Below are 19,834 nucleotides of genomic sequence, written 5' to 3'. Positions count from 1 at the left end.
ACAGCCAGCCGCCAAAATGAATTTGATTACACAAAAAACTCATGCTGTGATTTCTTATGATATCTCCTCGTTTTGTGTTCAGTTCTTTTAATGTGATTTTTTAACTAGCCAAAGACATGAGTTGTGTCCCAAATCAACAAGAAATTGTAAAAAAAAAAAAAAGAAAAAAAAACCTGCCAGGAATCAAACTGGGACTTTTAAAAAGCAACTGCCAATTTTAAATTTGGAAACTCACTAAAAAATGTTCTTGGGGCTGTATCATCTGTCTTTACAATGTGTTTTAACTTTTTCCAGCAGTCCATAAACAACATGCTCAAAAATCAAACACATTTCGTATGCATACTGGCATCAGCGTTACTTAATGTTGTCTCCTCTCCAGTGTGAATGCACCACAAACAAACAAAATCAAGTTATAATCAGTATGAGGTATGGAAATTCATCTCAACCTTGCATCTCCCAAAACCACACACATTCTGTGTACCTTGTTGAAGTCTTCACTTGTGGCCCTCATCTCCTTCCAGGTTTTGTTGAGCAGCTGGATGCAGATGCAGAAGAATTCCTCAAAGGAGCGATCATGGGTGAAGAACATAGGGTGGAAGTCATGGCAGTTTTCACTGGCTGTGGACACAAAAAAAGAGATGAGTTGTCACCTGCAGTACAGCAGCAGTTTAAATGAGAGCTGACACCAGTGAGTGACAGCAATCCATTTTATGGTGACATTTAATTTATCACAAGACAAAATACTTTGCATTTAATTTATACAAAAATGTCAGTGCCCTAAATAATGCTCTAATGGGGACAATGATGACTTAGTATTCATTGTGTAATTAGTAGGCTAGAACCAGTACTTACTGGTATTGAGGACTTCAACATGTTAGTGCACCATTTTGTCAGACTTGTGATGAAGTAAAAATTGACGGGCATTTTTTATATTGCCGTTTTATGATGATTATTTTCTATGATAAATGTATGTTTACAAATTAGTTGTCTGAGGCTAATAAATTGCTATTACAACATTCTGAGCAACTGCTGGGCTACAAGGAATATTTTACTCTTTTCACTTTTAGTGGACTCTTTTTAAATATATAGTAAATTAAGCTAATTAGGGCCCAAGCACCGAAGGGTGTGAGGACCCTATTGAAATTGGTCTGTTTTTTCTTATTATTATTATTTCCTTAAATGAAACGCTTTTTTGAGGCCTTTATCATATTAAAAACTCATGAAATTTGGCATGATTATGGGGAGTGGTGAAAATTTTTGTATTTTATAGGTTTCAAAAAATGAGCTCAGTAGCACCCCAAATATGCCAGCCCTGGCAAACCATTTCATGTAGAGGAATAAAAATTTGGATGCACATAGGACATGTCAGGACGGACAAAAAAGCCTCTTGAATTGTTATTTTTTGCAATTTTGTGGTGTTGGAATTTAATGCAGTGGTCCTACAGATTTCAACAGATTGACTTGAAAATCCCACAAACACAAAGTTTTACATTAAGAGGTCCAGCTCCTAGCAGGTTGACTTGATATATCTCAAAATTGTGTCAAAAAATCATTAAGATGTTTGGTGATGATGAAAAATGAATATTGTGTCGTTTCTTTGAATGGTGTTCTCGTGACGCCACGGTGAATTTCAATGTTGTGACACGACATCAAAAACTGTCATAACTTGACCCCAGATGGTCAGATCTTAACAAAATTTCACACATTTGATGAGAGTACATTACACACTACATTACACTATTCTCCATAAAACAGAAAGCACTTTTTAAGGGGCAAGGCACGCATGAAAACGCACCAAATGTGGCTAGATCCATCAGAAATCCTAAATTGTAACATCTGATATGATTTTTTTGCATTGATGTGCAAAAATGGCTTTTGAGCACCCCCTAGAAAATTTCAATGAATCAGCCCCCGCAGACCATTTAACTTAGAGCTACGAAACTTGAGAAAGATGTTCAAAAGACCAAGACCTACAAAAAAGCCTCTTGGAGCCATGTCCTAAACCCAACAGGAAGGGCGCCATTTTGATTTGAATTTTCGTATTTTTTGTCATTTTAGTGTCTGTTTCGTTCAAACACTTGTCCTCCAGATTTCATCTGATCGACTTCAAATCTGAACATCAGTATTTCCTAAAGTTGGTGATGTTAAATTGCGAGTCGTTTTTCATTTCATCAAATGCTATTGCTGTTCTGTGGCGTTCTTCACCATGAAAACAGAAAGTTGTGTTTTTTTTCCCCAAATGCACTGATAGGAAAACTCTGTTCACAAACCATATAAAACAGGAAATGATACTGGGATGGTTTTGAAATGGTTGCATTCTATGGTTTGTCCAGCAGAGTGCGCTCCTACTCCATTGCTGACACTACTCTCAGCACTGTAAATCACATGCACCACAGAGCAGCAGAATAGAGCACATACAGCCAAGGCACAATCTCACAGGCTGGATGCTTCCCTTTTTCACACCTGTCACAGCTGCAGCTGTGCCTCTTTCTCACACACACACACACACACAGACAGAGAGAGAGCGTCAGAGAGTCACAAACACCTCTTCTAAAGAAATTTCACAAGTATCTACCTCCACCGCTACATGGAAGAAGCACTAATCTACTGCTGCGTGTAGTGTTGCCCCTTCTCAGAGAGACGCGGTTGCATCAGTCGGCGTCCAGCAAGTAGCCGCGACATGCGCAGAGGTACGAGGGGATGTTCATCTATGCTTGCAGCTTTAATTAAATTTATTTTCCCCAGGGTAACTTCAATGGATACGTCACTCAAAAAATTGACCATTTGTATATCAATTACTCATGCCATGTAACGTTGAATTTGTAAAAAAAAACAAACACTTTTTCCCTCTTGTTAGCCTCCACGGTGAACAGAGAATCCAAACAGAGTGAGCATTCTTAATGGACTAGCATCACAGGGTGTGTGTGGGCATGGTTCAGCATGGGCTAGAGCGTGCGTTTGAACTCTGCATGTGCATTCCTTTGAGGTGCTGACGCGCTCTATTCATCCATGCCGACTGGACTGTTTATGCAAAAGTGTTTTAAATAGTAAGATTTAGCAAAAATGCATGTATTTGGGAAGTATTAAACATACAACTGGATAAATGAGACTTGGATTTTATGCACGAGTTGTGTGATTGTTTGTGAAGAGATGCTTTTAATTTGTGTTGTTGCTAAAAGCGATCCCCTATACGTTTCAACTAGAATATTTGCCATTTTTGGATTCTTTGTCTACCTTGGAGCCATGGAAGAAAAACACTTTCTTTGGGAATTCAAAGTAACATTGGTCGAGTAGTTAGTCATTTTTGGGCAAAGTATTCTCTCAGTGATGATCTTTATGGCCTTTGCACACTGATGCCCCGTTTACACGTACACGGTTATTTTTAGAAATGGACATTTCACCCTCTCCGTTTTCAAAAATAATTCCGTGCACACATATCCGTTTTCAGAAAACTTTGCGTTTACACGAACCCGTGTATGTCTGCTGCCAGGACATTCCAAAACTGTAGGTGGCAGTGTAACGAGAAGCTGAAGCCCACGTTAGCCAATCAGAATCCCGACGCAGACAGGCTCTTGGTGTTGGAGGGAGGAGAAGTTGTTGCAAAATTGCTGTCCTCCGAACACTCATCCGTCTCTGCTCCTCCATGTAATAAATCAGCTGTAGTTGTAAATGTAAGCATGAGAAGAGGGCTTGCACCAACATAAATACGGCTGCTACTCTGAGGGGATCCATGGTTACCATAGCAACATGTAAACATAGGTCGCACTTTTGACGCGAGTGCAAGTTCTGTCGCATACTGTGACGTCTACTGCCTGCGTTTTCTCCGTTTTGCTCCGTTTACACACAAACGGGCAACCGGCGTTTTCCAAGATCTCCACCCTGGCCGGAATTTTTAAAAAGCATCCTTTTCAGAGGCGAATTCTCCGTTTGCATGTAAACGAAGGGTGCAAACACAGGAATATTTCTCCGTTTCTAAAAATAACCATGTACGTGTAAACGGGGCATGAGTCCATTTTTCAGATGTGTTGTTTTTTAATCTGGGGGAAAAAAAGTTACGCACAGAAACCTTGCACACTGAATCCAATGCATTTTATAGTTCTATTTTTTGTAAAAATTTGCAATACAGAACAAAAACAAAACAAAAATGTCCTCCCTTGCTTGTTGCTTCTTTCCCACTGCATTTCTGGCTGCCATCACTATCCCTGTGTTTTGCATTCGGCACTGCAGCTGCATGAAGGGGCTGAGCTGTCCTCTCTCTCTTTCTCCACACTGTCTGTCCATGTGCGATCTTCATCCTCCATTACATCCTGCTCCTCTTCATCATCATTCACCTGAAAATTACTCTCTGATCTGTTAAAAGCAGGCTATCTGTCCGCCTGTGTCCAGCCGGCAAATATTCTTTACTGATTCTCTGTGAAACAACTTTCTCTAGGCCTTGGACAGATACAAAAAACGCAGAAAATCAAACGAAAATTTCTGAGTCAGTGTGCAAACGTGATTCACACAACTTGAGGGTGTATTTATTCATTGTTTTAGATGTCAGACAAAAAAAGTGGACTCTGTGCAAATACCTTTACTGCATCTACTTGAGGGGCAATGTAACATTAGTGGCATCAATCTTCTCATCTAACTCTCAGCAAAAAAGCACATTTCCCAAATTGTCAAATAGTATGCAGGATTTAGTGGCATTTAGTGGTGAGGATTGCAACTGACAGAAAAGTCCTCCCTGTTTAAGCGTGTAGAAAAACCTATGTTGGTCATTACTTCAACGTCGAAACACAAAAATCAAAATCAAAATTTCTAAAGCCAGTGTTTGGTTTGTCCTTTCTGGACCACTGTGGAAACATGGTGGACTCATTCTATGCTAATGAAAACACAACAATTCTTAATTTCAGGTGACTATACCCTAATGAAAACATCATTCTGAATATTTTATTCTATTTCTGCTGATAGATCACCCAAAACTTATCTGAACATAGTCTGGACTATTTTATATAAATGTTACCACTGCACTCACGTAATCACAGCTCAATAAATCTAATCCCAATAAGCCTAATCCTGACTCACATCTACTACATGTCCACGTACACTGACACATAATAACAGCCAGTTGGCCAGCAAAGGTCCATTTACTTTTTACCTCTCTCCTCCATGGAGCGACTCATGCCATATGGTTGCCTTCAATTTATAAATATGCAATTGGGCCTGAAGGAATGTGGCCCCGAGCCTGGACCTGCGCACCTGACTAGTGCGCAACAGGGCCATGCAGACCACACACACACACACACACACACACACACACAATGACTACAGGTAAATATCACTTAGCTAGAAAATGTTACAGATGAAGTCATCACATAACTGCTGGTGAAAAGTTCTGCATCACACTTAAAGTGACAGTTTAATGATCATACATGATCGCTCTGACACTTTGGCTCCAAAGAATAAATCATCAGACTCGTGCACACTAGATTCATATTCATAATACAGCATTTTCCAGAAGATAGAGTGCAGAGTAATATGTGATGTGACAGACTGCTCATGAGAGATAATCTAACTAGTCTGGGAGGGATTTTCAGATTTTGCGGTACAGACATGGCAGAAAGTTGATGTGTTTATTTCATAGAAACAGCCACTGAGAATGAGATACGGTTCCCCAGCGAAGGAAGGCTGTGCGTTATTGAAAATTTAGCTCCTCATCAACTTCAAACACAAAACACCCCTTGGAGACAAATTGTGACCAGCAAACATCGTTCCAACTGGATTAAATTGAGATTTTTCATTTTGCAAAGCTAGAGGTGGTTTATTTTCTATATTGGCAGTGCACTGAAGCGCTTCAATCCCCACTATTTGTGCGAGAGTGTGTTCGAAATAAGAATGAGAGGGAAGAGAAAAGCAAGGGCTCTTCAGTGCCCAAACCATATTAACCAAGAGGTAGAATAACAAGGCTTGACATTCATTTGAACCAAATTCGTCTCCCTCTCGTCGTCTCGCTGAGATGAGTGGCAGCCCTTGAGCCAAAGGTTGGTTCATTTAAAGAGTTTCAGAGCAGAGCAGCAGGGACACTGGCCCACCGCAAGCAGCCATGAAATTGGATGGAAGGGGTCAGGCAGCAATTGAAACTTCACAGTATAATGAGTGATGCCCGCAGGCCATGGGTACAACGACCTGAGCCTTGATTTTGTGCGATGGATGGGAGATTAAGGCGAGAGCGAGGTGGAAAAATCCGGGGGGATGCGCTACCGGTGCCGTTAGTCAATCAGGAAACTAATGGAGGTGAGTCAAAACAGATGCTGACTGGCTGCTTAGTCAACAGTACATCGCCCTTCGGGACACAACAAGGAAGGAAAAAAAACAGGAAAAGATGAAAGAATTTTAAAAAAGTCAAACACTCTTTAGGCCGACTGGTAAAAGTTGTTGGGAAGGTTGAAGTCTGGACTGACCTCTGAGCTAAATGGGCTGTTTATTGATAGGACCAACAGAGCCCTGAGGTGTCAAGGTGAGGGGAATTACATGTCAAGGCTTATTTGGGAGATACAGGCCGTGAGCGGTCTCATGTGGCTCTGCAGAAATTTCTCCATCCTCAGGTTTTGCAAGGCATGCTGCCTCGCCGACAGTTTTATTACCTCTCGCAGGGCTCAGCAGGACCTGGCGCAGCACAGCGACAAGGCAAAAAAAACATTATCGTGTGTTGATGCTCAAAATAGTTCCCAAACATTGTTCTGCATTGTAATACTCTTATTGCAAGCTTACCCAAATGGTTACAGAGTGTGGATCACTGAATATTTCATCAAACAAACATAATTCATCCATGCTGAGGAAATAATTTAAGAGGGGGGAATGTGGGCGCAGCTGCTCTGCATTTCAGCAGACTCCTGAGATGAAAATGCAACAGTATGTCGGTGTAACACTTATATCTATGGAAAAAATCACAATATATAGTCTAAATCACACTAGATTTCAAATGGCTTGTAGATATTTCGTTTTTACCCTTGGGGTTTTATGTATAAAAAGGTCTGCGATTTCATTAGTTCATTAAATGTTGATGCAAACACCTGCAAGTTAAAGCTGAGAGTCAGAACTTTAACCTCAGAGTTGCTGTTACTTTCCATATTCAATACAGAGGGGAAACAACTATCCCAACACTCATTATAGACTGCATTATATTTCACTGAGCCTGTGAGAATTACCAGCTGTTTACATGTATAATTTTTGCAGAGAAAGAGTCTTTATAAAGGACATCTTAAAGGATTCTTTTTGTTACTTTCCAGCCAGCTGAAATGTCACGTCTGAATCATTCTCACCACTGCACAAATGCACTTAAAATTATACGCCTGAATGAAGATGGCACTGTGTGAGTGCAAAGTCATGTTACTGTGATTAGGTAACTATTACTTTAAGCCTTACTAGCCTTAAGCTGGCCTTTTGGATGTTTCCTTTTTTCCTGACTAAAGCGATGCCTCAGCATTATTCTGGAATAGAAAGATCTTCTATACAATAAAATACTGCACCACCCATCACACTGACTTATGGAGCTCAGTGGCTGGACTGACTGTACTGAAGAAAAAAAGAAACAGACAGCTCCTTGCCACTGTTGCCCCAAATCATTAGTCTGCACACGACCTTAATCTGAGGCTGAACGCAGTCATCCTGTGTGTGTATGTGTGGCAACGGGGAAACATTCAGTAACAAGAAACGTCATTTCAATCTTTACATTAAGGCTATTGATGAGTGAAGCTATCTCATAACAATGTCTTTCTATAAGGGCACAAAGAGATGAGACTTACAGTGTCAGTCAAAATATAGAAGACAGATATTCAGAATATACTTGAGTGGACCTGAAGAGTTAGTGTTGCATATACTGTCTTCAGCTGTGATGTCATGATGTAGTGTATCCATTTCTTTTCATTATAAAACATTATTGCCCTGTACGTCTGAATTAATGAAGTTAACACAGGCTCAAGGCTTAAACTGTATTAATAAGGTATGAAATCACTGTGACACTGCCCATTGAATCCACAACAGCTTTGAAGGCTCAAGACTGAAACTGAGGCTGTCACCATCTTATATTTTTGGAGACAGAATTGACTGTTTTTGGACGATTAGAGGTTGGAGCTAACCCTGCTAACAGCTAGCTTGTTTTTTTTGTTTTGTTTTTTGGAGTATGGTTAACTGTGATTATGGTAATTCTACTTTAGAATAGTAAAAAAAAAAAAGAAAAGGTTTAAAACCATTGTAACAAAACGTTCTTGCAGGAAAAGCTTAACATATATGACTCCTTAGATGTTCTTTTGATGCAACTGAATACTGAAAAAAAGAGGTTGTAAGGTAACAAAAATGTTAAAAAAATAACGTTCTTGAAATGAAAATGCACCAAAAATAGCAGTATATTTACCTATAATCTTTGAGTCTGGGGTTATGGACTAGTTTCCTCTCATACCCAACCTTGTTCTTTTGATACAACTGAATACCGAAGACTTGTCGACGGACAGCACCCATCACTCAAAGCAGCCATGCCATTTATTTTGAATAACTTTAAGCCTTACAAACATTTAGACAGGTGAGTTAAAACTTAATCAGCTCACAGTTGTTACTAACAGAGAAATGAGCTATAGAGACCACACCCTTTTTTGTACCAGGCTGTAAATATAAATTTTTTTTCTGCTGGGAAGTTGGGCATTTTAAAATGGGGGTCTATAGGGATTGACTGGCTTTTGGAGCCAGCCTCAAGTAGCCACTCAAGGTCCTGCAGTTTTTGGCACTTCTGCATTGGCTTCATTTTTAAGCCCCGGAGGTTGCCACGGGGGTCAGGGAAAAAAAAATGTCCAACACTTTATCTGTCAGTGATGACGCAAAATAATGATGATTGATAATTATCAGATATCAGTGAACTAGAGGTTGTCTATTATTTAAAAAGGTGTGAATAAGTGAATCGGGTGGGGATTGCAGACACAGCGTTAAGCAGTCTTTGCTGTTATTGGAAAGCTGCTTCTGTAACATCATTAAGAGGTGACCAGAGAGAGCTTCTTATCTTTAGCACCTTCCTCTGTTGTTGCAGTCGTTACTTACTAAATTCTCTTTTTGAAACTACATCACGCCATGACCCATGTCCCTAAAACAGGTAAGAATCCCGAGGCTAAGCACTCCTGAACCACTTTGAACTGAACTCTTAATCGGTGGAAACTGGGTTATGTAAAACCTCTCTGCCTTCTCTCCACTGAGGAGCGGCCTTCTCTCCCACAGGCAGTCTAACATGGTCATGAAGATGGGGTGGGCGACTGGACACATCAAGTGCCTGAGGAGTCTGACACTTCTCGATGGATGAGTCACGCATCCGGGGAGACAGACACACACACATACATACACACACACACACACACACACACACACACTACCCCACTTGTAGCCAGATGACACGCCACAAAGCAGCAGGGTAGATTTGACCTCTCTCTCAATTTAAGTCAAGATTTATGACTCTTTTTGGCCGAGCATATGGGTCCACAGCAGACCACGAAGATGGATGGAAAATGGACTGTAATGAGTTTTCTTTGTCCTGTATGCTTTTTATACATCTGCACAGCCAGATGTTCAGTGCATGTGCCACCCATAAAGTAGGTAACAGGACACTGCAATGACTGGTTTAGGTTACGTTGGACCAAATGCGCATATGGATCAGCAGAATGACTTTTTTATGGATACGGTGCAATACTTTGTGACCATATGTCACTGCAAAATGATGACAAATACAAATTGTACCACAATTTGGTGGTACAACTTTTTTTTTGTTGCTGTGACACTTAACTGATAACAGAAATGTATAGTTGTCCTGCTTCTCGGAGTAAGTGCAAGAAACACAACAAAACTTCCCCCAGGAAGTGACAGGGAGCTTTTTTTTGCTTAAGGACACTTTAGCAGGATGAAATCTGAAAAGCCTTTCAGGTAAACAGTCACAATAACGCTGCAGCTAGGAATTATTTTTGTCACAGTTTTACAGAGCCAAAAGGGATGTCTTCAAATTGTTTGTTCCAACCAACAAGAAGTCCAAAACCAAAGGTACAGTATTCTATTTATGACTTACACAGAAAAAAGAGGAGATCTCAGCAAATCTCAGCAAAAAAATAATTAAACTTTTGACTAACAGACTATTTCTTCCCCATTCACACCACACCATCCTGTCAGGCTTCCCTTGAGTGAACAAAGAGTTCAGAATTAGTTATTTAAGCTTAAGAGTCAAGAAGCCTGTTTGAAAGACAGGGCCTTGTAGTTATCAACTTTCAAATTAAGTAAGACAAAACACAAAGGAAATTTCACACAACAGCGACAATGTTTCTGATGCAGAACCAGAATCTCATTTTTTCTGGTGGTCTGCTCGACTTATAGTCATGGCTGCTGGTTCATTGACAAGTAAAACAGATACAGAAAAAACGTTGTAAAGCTTCTTATAAAGGAGACCTATTATGCTCATTTTCAGGTTCATACTTGTATTTTGGGCTTCTACTGGAACGTGTTATATGTTTAATGTTAATAAAACACTTTTTTTCCACTCATACTGTCTTTACCACAACACCTGCATTCATCCTCTGTCCAAACTAGACTGTTTACAGCGCCTGTATCTTTAAACCCTCCTCCTGAAAAAGCCCAGTCTGCTCTGATTGGTCAGCATTTCCGTGTCTTTTGCTTCTTGGCGTCTCTGCACTATCATTGCAGCCAGAAAAATGACTGTAACAAAGTATAGTGGCACTTTGTACTATGAGAAATCCCCAATAAAAAACTAAACACAACCACACGTTCCAGCAGGAATATTATATGAAATCTGAGAGAAATTAATAACATTAGCGACCAACATGTTTCGCTTATGTAAGTATGTAGTTACATGTATGTAACATACAGTGTATGTAATGTAAACACACAAGTAGCGTTTGTGGAGCAGAAGACCATATAAAGAAATCCATCTAATTTAAAATTTATTTCCAAAGTCGGGCCGTTTCTCTCTCTACAGAGAAACTAATGCACGCTTTTAATATTAGCAGCCTACACTACTGTAACGCTCTCCTTTTAGGTCTATCACAGAATAGAATTAATCTGCTGCAACTAATTCAGAATTCTGCAGCTTGAATTCTGATGGAGACCAGAAGGAGAACACACATTACACCTGTTTTAAAAACTTTACAATGGCTACCTGTTCATTTTCGCATTGATTTTAAAATTCTTCTATTGGTTCATAAGGCACTGCATGGCCTTGCACCAGACTATATCTCAGAGATGCTTTTAGTTTATGAACCAGGAGCTGTTCCACAGTGTAGAACTAAAACATTTGGTGATTCTGCTTTTAGCCATTATGCCTTAAAATGCAGGGACAGCCTGCTGGAGGATCTGAGAGGAGCTGAAAATATTTATACTTTTAAATGTAAACTCTTTTTAGTCAGGCTTCTCTGTCATGTCTTACTGTCAAAATTCTATGGTTTTCGCTTATTCTACTTTCTTTAAAATCCATTTTTGCTCATTTTATATGTTGTTCTTGTTTTTGTTTCTTCAATTAAACTGTAAAACACTTTGAACTGCATTCAGTTTGTTCGAAAGGTGCTATATAAATCAAATTTGACTGAGTGATTGATTGATCAAGCTGATGTCAGCGTGTCTCGAGAGTAGAAAAAAACCTGAATGAGATTTTTGCTCACAGGGATTACTTTTACGTACGTTAACCTTATTATTTGAAACTTCACATTTAATATGAACATTGGACATTATGACTATGACTATAAAATAAGGAAAAGCAGAATAGGTGCCCTCTGAATAAGCTGAATAAATTATAATTTCATTGCGAACACTGGCTTTTAGGTAGCTGTAACTGCTGGGGATGGTAGCTCTGCAGTCATGTTGTCTTTTCACCAAGTGGGAGATAATATTGCTGCTGGAAACGGGATATTGTTAATATTATTAGCAATATATTTTAAACTCAGAATTACAACTCAGCAGACTGGTACTTTTTTCCTCCTCAGTTGCTCGCAATTGTGGTCTGAGGGACATAATGTGAACGCGTTATGAGCTCTGTGGGCAGCGAGGAGTTTCAAGTCAGTGTCATCCATCTGTCTCTAGGGACATGTCTGGCTGGGCTGAGGTCAGGGGTCACTGCCATCTCTCTAAGGTGACTCGGTTTATGGGTTTATGTGTATGTGAATAGGAGCGTGACTGAGTGTGGGACAGCTGTTGCCTGTCACGCTTTTATCAAAGTCCATTCAACGTGAGGGCTCTGTGACGTCAACTGAGAGCTAATTACACAACTGGCCACCACACAGAGTCCTGGAGGAGAGAGAGGTGACTAAGCATGTGTGTTAAAGTGAATGTGTGTGCAGCTGTGTGTCTATTTGTATGCATGCATGTGTGGGTATCGGTGTGCATGTGTGAGAGTAAAAAAGAGACAGAGGGGGGCGTGAGAGCTGAATGCCACCCTGACATCTGTCAAGGTCCACTGTGTATTTGTTTGTGTGTATGTGAGTGTGCACTAAGTAAGCAAAACAACCCCTAGAGTCACCTTGCAACTATGCCACATGATGAATACACAGCGAAAAGTGTCATCCTCACTCTAATTACAATACCAGCATGCTATGATGTCCAACTGTGACAAGGGGAGTGAGTGTGTGTGTGTGTGTGTGTGTGTGTGTGTGTGTGTGTGTGTGTGTGTGTGTGTGTGTCCAGCGAGCAGCATCAGCATCATCTTTCCGGTCCAGTCACTGTTTGTGTGTGTGCAGGATGCCAAGGCAGCAGGTAAACAGAGATGCAAACCACGGACGGCTAGATGACTTAGCAAGCTGACTGTGTACTTCATGGCACAGCAAACAACACCACAGATGCTGGTAATGCAGCCTAAAATAAGCTCATAGTAAAGCCATTTATCAAAGCAAACCAATCTATTTACTGTCATTTTCACTGACTGTGCTGCTCTAATTGGGAAAAATCTGTTGCGTAGATAATTTTTAGTTGCTAAGATTATCCTACACTTCCACATGTCTCCAGGAAAAACAGTGAGCTGAACAGCAATTCTGTCATAGCTACATTTTAAAGTGCAGGTCACATTATGCTCTTGGGCACAAAAAGGTATTTTTCAAGAAACAAGCAGGATTTTTTTGTGTGCCTGCTAGTCAGCAAGGGAAACAATTAAATGCGAATGTGCTACAGCCTCACAAACAGACTCCTGAAAAGCTTTATGAGCATCTTCACTCGGAGTGCAGGTTTAATTAAAATGGGGAACCATCCTGGAATACTATATGAAGTTAGTTTAAAGGGACAGGTCACCCCAAAATAAAAATACACAGTTTTCCTCTAACCTGTAGTGCTATTTATCAGTCTAGACTGTTTTGGTTTGAGTTGCACAGTGTTGTAGATATCGGCTGTATAAATGTGAGCTTTCTCTCCAATATAATGAAATTAGATGGTATTCCGCTTGTGGTGCTCAAAGCACCAAAAAAACATCTGAAAAACTCAACAGCAATGTTTCTTTCCACAAATTATGACCCGATTACTCGAGATATAATCCACAGACCATAAGCAGTTTCATGTAGGAACTACTCTTTCTTCAGAACTATACCCACCAGCCATATCACCCAGCAGAAGGAAGAGTGCATCTACTGATAGTTCATCTCGCACCACTGAGCTAGTTAATGTTACAGCTCAGCCAACAAAAACGCCATTAATGTTAAAATCTTGATCTGTCACGAGACTCTCACCCATGAGTAGATGAACGCTTTCTTCTGTGCAGCAGTACATTTGGCAAGTGCAGTTCCGTAGAAAGATAATAGTTCCTACATGATACTGCTAACAACAAGGTCTGTGGATTATTTCTGGAATTGTTGTTTCAAATGTATTTTGTGGCTCTTCGAGCACAACAAGCAGAGCGTCATTTAGTTCCATTATGGTGGAGACATCTTTACAGCTGATATCTCCAACACACACAACTCACACCAAAACAAGAATGATAAATAGTTCCACAGGTAAGAGGAAAAGATTGTATATTTGACTTTGAATTGAACTGTCGCTTTAATACAAACATGCATTGGTTCAACACAACACACAAAGTTAGGACTCACACAGACGTTCAGTCAGCCAAGCATCGATTAAATTGGCCTTCAAATCGAGAACCACGACTATAATGAGTACTTGAGTTCAGTGAGGGAAACTCATAAGATTACAAGCTAATTTTTATCTTGCTAACAATGCTAGGGTAGAATCTGGGCCAAATGTGTCCCATTAAAATGTAATGTCTGGTTTTTGAAGTTTGGCATCTGTGTAATGATAAACCAGTTTTATAATGTTTGGGTGACACCAGCAGGGCTGCTGTGTGGTACTCGCTCTTACAATTTGAGTATCTCTATCTTGAAACTAATGATCATTATATAATGGAGCCAGGAGAATGAGGTCACTGGTTCAAGTTGCAATGGAAGACAACATTATGCTGTGCAAAATATGCTATTTGTCCACAGTATTGAATTTGTTTTTCTGAGTTTATTTACACCAAGTAGTCCCTTTCAGGGAGGAAAGGAAGCATATGGAGAACCTTGATTAGATAAGGATGAAAAAGTCAAAGCCTTATATCCTCTGCGGTTTCTAATTACGTAACTAAACCATTTTAGCATGCAGTCCCCAACAATGGTCAAGATGCATTAGAGGACAGAGGGAGAGCGAGGGAGAGCAGAACAGCAGATGGAGAGAGGGGAAAATGAGACAGAGGGAGGCATGCAGTGAATCCATCGGCGCTATATGAACTGAGACACGCACCCAACAAATTCAACCATACATCTGCTTTCACAGACGCGTGTCCCCTCAAATACAACAAGGCAACAGGCATCAAGCTGTGGATTTTCTGTCAAGTCAAAGCTGCCTCAGGATGCATCTTTTTTAATAATTCTTGAATACAACTTGTGTCTCAATAAATCAGGTACAGGAGCAACGGTGCGGACTCTGATATGCACATCACGGCAGATTCTTCCGCAGGAAAACCTCAGATCAGACGGTCTTAGTCATGCAAACAAACACACAATCTGTCTGAGTTTGCCCAAATGCAGAAACAGAATTGTTTAATCATAACAAAACAACATAAAATTCTCTAGCTTACATGCACATATGTGCGTTTGCACACATATACACCCACATGAAAGCACACAAACACAGCCTGTGTGCGTGCATAAATGATAATTATGCTTCTAAACATAGAGATGCAGAGAGAAAATGACACATAGGTATTATCATAAACCATTAAACTCAAAGATAATAATGCTGTAACTGTTAGAGGTAAAAAAAAAGAAAAGAAAAGAAAAAAGCATGTACTCATCTAACTAAAAAGCAAGGAATCTTTGTCTTTCTATGTATCTGTCCTTTGCATATCTTGAAAACCTTTCAGCCAATCTACTTCGCACTTAGCAAGTGTTTGCTGGGGACCCAAGGACTTGCAGCACAAAATCTGGTGCAGATTGGACATTCAATTTGAATGAACTTAATAAACAAGCCAACAGCACTTTGTGTCTCTGTGCAGCCGCAGGTGCGATGCGGAGAGTCGAGCGTGACTTGCTGACTGTATGTCTACCTGTTTCCAATAGCGTATAGCCACACTTGGGTGTTTCTTTGTATTCTAACTTCTAACTTTACTTATGTTACCTCCTGCAAAATACCTCTATTAAGTATACACATGCTTTATAACCATAGTGGCAAGCTAAAAGGTCTATTTGGAGATTTATACTTCAGCTACATGTATTTTTTCTGGATTTTTGACCTTGATTGGCCATGACAGGTGTTTCTCAGGCATATTAAGTGATTTGAGGGCCCAAGGCAAATTTCTCGCTTTACTTTTCAACCTTTCTCTAACTGCTGGTATTCACAGTAGTTGAGGAAGTACTTCAAACCTTCCTCTGAAGTAAAACTATTAACTAACGATCTTAAAACTATTAAAACAGCACAGTGAAAGTCCTGCATTAAAACCCTTTTTTAAGTGAAGAGAGAAGAAGCGGTATTATTACACTTACATTTACATCACATCTATTTCAGGTGGAGTGTTTAATTCTTATTTAATGCTGGATAGATTGATGAGCAATAATGCTAATATTTCATTGCTATATTTTGTGAGTAAATCAGACTCTGCAACATTAACAGTAACATGTCCCTGTCAGATAAATGTAGTGGTAAAGTGTTGCCCTTTTAATGTACAAGTATCAGTACACAGTAAGTAAGACATATACCATGGAGTTGCATATTTTTTTGAGTGCTTTAGGGACTTTTTGCTAGTTATTTTGGGATACGAGTTACAATAGTAACACAATTCAGTCAATTGTTGTGTTGGTGTTTAGGGCCCAGGTTTATAGCTCATGACCCAGTGAAGCATAGTGTTGAGTGTTTTTTATATGCACGTCAGGCAGGAATACCACAGGCATATTTTGAACGGGCACTGCACTAGTTTATATGAATTCACTTCATAAACAAACCTCTTTTGAATCTGTGATTGCGTGGAATAATAATTATCAATTGGAAAAATTTGCAATCCTTCATTTTTAATTTGTTGCTTTTTAGTGGTTTCTGTGCCCAAATTTATTCTGTTCTGTATCTGTTCTTCAATAATTTACTGTAAGTAATTTACTGCCTGCTAGTAAGCGGCCTTTTGGGAAAACAGCTTCAGTTTTTTAAGGGTACGGTGTATAATTTCTGACAAAAAAAAAGTTTGAAGGAGACAAGCTGGGGAGAGTTTGATGGTAAATTACATCCAAGGAGCTCAGAGTACGGCAGTTGAGTGGCAGCGCTGTCATAGGCTACGCGATGTTTCATCCACAGCGCCACTTCAATCCACCAAGGATTGCTGAGAGCTGACAGGGGACATGAGCGTCTGAAAAACTCCAAGGATGCTCAAAACTTGAGATTCTCTAGCACCCATCTGTCAAGTTTGTTGTTATTTGTGCAATCCAATTTAAAACATTTTTTCGCTGCCTGAGGCTATGAAGTGGAAAACCCTGAAGACGGCACCCCTCCTTTAACACAAGGCTGCAACTGACAACTGTGTGAAGTGGATGCTGACTGCCAAATAGATCCTCGTGTCACGACTTGAGGGATACTTGGAATTCTCCGCTTGGCCTTTCCTCCCCTCGCCATCATCTACTTCGCTCATGAATCATGGAAAGAGACCTACGGGAGGGATTAGCGGCTGAAACCTTGAGACTTAACGAGTCATTCCAAATGGGATCAGTTTCCGGGCTAATGTTCGGCTCACACTAATGTTAGCATACTAATGTTTGATGTCGGACATAAATTCTTATCCCATTAATGCTTCATTAGTGGAAGAAACTGTTTACAGAGGGAGTTCACTGAAAATGATGAATGAGACAGGACACAAACATATCATGAAAGGTACATTTTGTACACTATAATTTAGTATGTCCTTATCTAGTGTCTCATAAAGAAGAGCCAATTAAAAATATATATATATAAAAATTAAAAATGGAAAATTAGCAGTAGATTTATTAAGCAAACTCTTAGAAAGTCATATTGTAGTTCATATTTTAGCCCAAGCAACTACTCATGTATCACATCAATTACTGGATAATATAATGACTTCAGCATGTGGGGGAAACCTCTCTCTCAATGGGTCAGAAATGTAATTAATCCTATTTAAGTGATGCTCTATTCAAAGTCTGTTAAGTTTAAAACACTAACTTGCTATAGACTTGACTTTTATTAATATTATGCAAAGTTTTAAGGGCTGAAGGTCTAAAAAAAAAAGTGCATGCATAATAATCTAATTCTCCACAATCTAGTGTGCTCATTGAATCATACAATTATATTTTCACCACCATCTTGTTGCTTTCATATCTCAGCTCTTATTAGGGCTACAACCAACGATTATTTTCATTACTGATTTATCTGCCCATTATTTTCCTGATTGTTTTGTCAATTAAATTTTAGAAAACAGTGACTCTACCCAATCTCCCAGAGCCCAATGTAATGACTTTTAATGGTATTTTTTATCCCACCAATTAACTGATAAGTAACAATATGACAAAGTATGATAAAGAATACATTTTTATTTTACTGAATAAAGTAGTTTCACATAATTAAATCAGTGCAATTGCACTGTGCAATTTCTCAGATATGTGTGTGTGTGTGTGTGTGTGTGTGTGTCATGTGACCAGGAGTGGGAGAGATCATGTGACCATGCAGTGTGATGTCACAGTGTGATGTCACAGTGTGATGTCATATTTTTAGAGTTGAAAGACATCACATTCTATCCTTTATGATGTAACGGAATGGTCAGCATACATTTAGCCCTCAGAATCTTATGTTCTCTTCAGATCTCTTCAGCAAGACTCCGGTACTGCATTAGATATCTCGGCTCGACAATCATCACTTCAGTGACAAGTATTTTCTTCACCGACATCTTCGAGAAACATTTCATTAAGCCTTCCATTGATCTAGTCTGGCCTGCCTTTACTTTGGACAAAAAACACTACTTCCAAGTAGTTGAAGTCTGAAGTTTGCAGTGTCAGGCTGACCTTGGGTAGACTTTCTCTCACACATCACGTTTGTTACTTTGAGTAACTTTAAGTACAACATGCAAAACCAGGACAGCTCAGTTCAGGAGGTGCAGGTGAGTGAACCCTCCACTCCCACTCCCAGCACACAGATCCAAGACCTACAGAATGTCTGTGAGCTGCCCATGGACGTTGCTTCTCTGCAGCAACAGATCACCCTCATGGACCTAGAAAAACAGAAAATCCTGAAGGCTCTTAAGTCAGAGCGAGCCATCAGAAAAGTGGCCGAGGGTGAAAAGAAGAAATTGGCCAGAGAAAAAGATGAGGTGATTCGCTCACTTCAACAAAGTCTGTCTCAGGGACTTAAAGACCACCACTCTCAGGAGGCAGATATTGATACCAAAAAGTTGTTGGAAGAAAAAGATGAGCTGATCTGCTCCCTTCAGCAACAACTGAGACTTGCCTCAGCCAATTTTGCGGCCTCCCAAGCAGAGTGGGAGAGCATGTTTTCGGCAAAGGTGGAGGAGATGAACTCCAAAGCCAAAAGTCTGCAGGACAACCACGACAAAGAGTTGCGCCAGGTTCGCCTGGAAAAGGACACTCTAGTGGCACAATTTACCACCAACAAGAATGCTCTTGAAGCCAGACTCTTGGAGTGTGAGACCAAGCTCCAAGAGAAAGACATTAAGCACATCCAGAGCGAGGCAGAGTGGACGGTAACACTCACCGCTCTGGAAGCTCGCATGAACACCGAGCTGGCTGCAAAGGAGGCAAGCTTTGCCAGAGAGGGTTGGCAAAACAAAGTCTGTCAAATGGAGGAAACCATCAAGCTCCTGACAGAACAAAACACCAACCTCCAGGAGCGACACCTCGGCCTCCAGGAGCGCCAAAAAGACAGCAGCATGAGGGAAGAGGAGTTGCCAACAAACGCACCAGATGGAGGAAACCATCAAGCTCCTGACAGTAGAGAATACCAGCCTCCAGGAGCGTCACCTCAGCCTCCAGGAGCGCCAAAAAGACAGCAGCATGAGGGAAGAGGAGTTGCGCCAACAAACGCACCAGATGGAGGAAACCATCAAGCTCCTGACAGTAGAGAATACCAGCCTCCAGGAGCGTCACCTCAGCCTCCAGGATCGTCACCTCAGCCTCCAGGAGCGTCACCTCAGCCTCCAGGAGCATCACCTCAGCCTCCAGGAGCTCCAAAAAGACAGCAGTATGAAGGAAGAGGAGTTGGGCCGACAAATGCGCCAGATGGAGGAGAGTATCAAACTCCTGACAAAGGAAAAGACCGACCTTGAGGTGCGCAACCTCAGCCTCCAGGAGCTGCTGAA

General features: G+C 40.4%; 1 protein-coding gene across 3 annotated transcripts in view; it reads right to left on the bottom strand.

Moving 5' to 3' along the window:
* elmo1 (engulfment and cell motility 1 (ced-12 homolog, C. elegans)) overlaps positions 1–19,834 on the bottom strand; it is a 147,953-nt gene that overhangs the window by 41,023 nt on the left and 87,096 nt on the right. For all 3 annotated transcript variants that reach the window (XM_042505984.1, XM_042505983.1, XM_042505985.1), the window contains exon 16: positions 482–618. In XM_042505984.1, coding sequence (XP_042361918.1) covers positions 482–618 — 137 coding nt within the window. The remainder of the gene's footprint in view (positions 1–481; positions 619–19,834) is intronic.

The sequence above is a fragment of the Plectropomus leopardus genome, chromosome 18, assembly GCF_008729295.1.
Source record: "Plectropomus leopardus isolate mb chromosome 18, YSFRI_Pleo_2.0, whole genome shotgun sequence".
Taxonomy (NCBI): Eukaryota; Metazoa; Chordata; class Actinopteri; order Perciformes; family Serranidae; genus Plectropomus; species Plectropomus leopardus.
The sequence above is the reverse complement of the archived record's forward strand: the minus strand, read 5'-3'. Positions and strand labels throughout refer to the sequence as shown.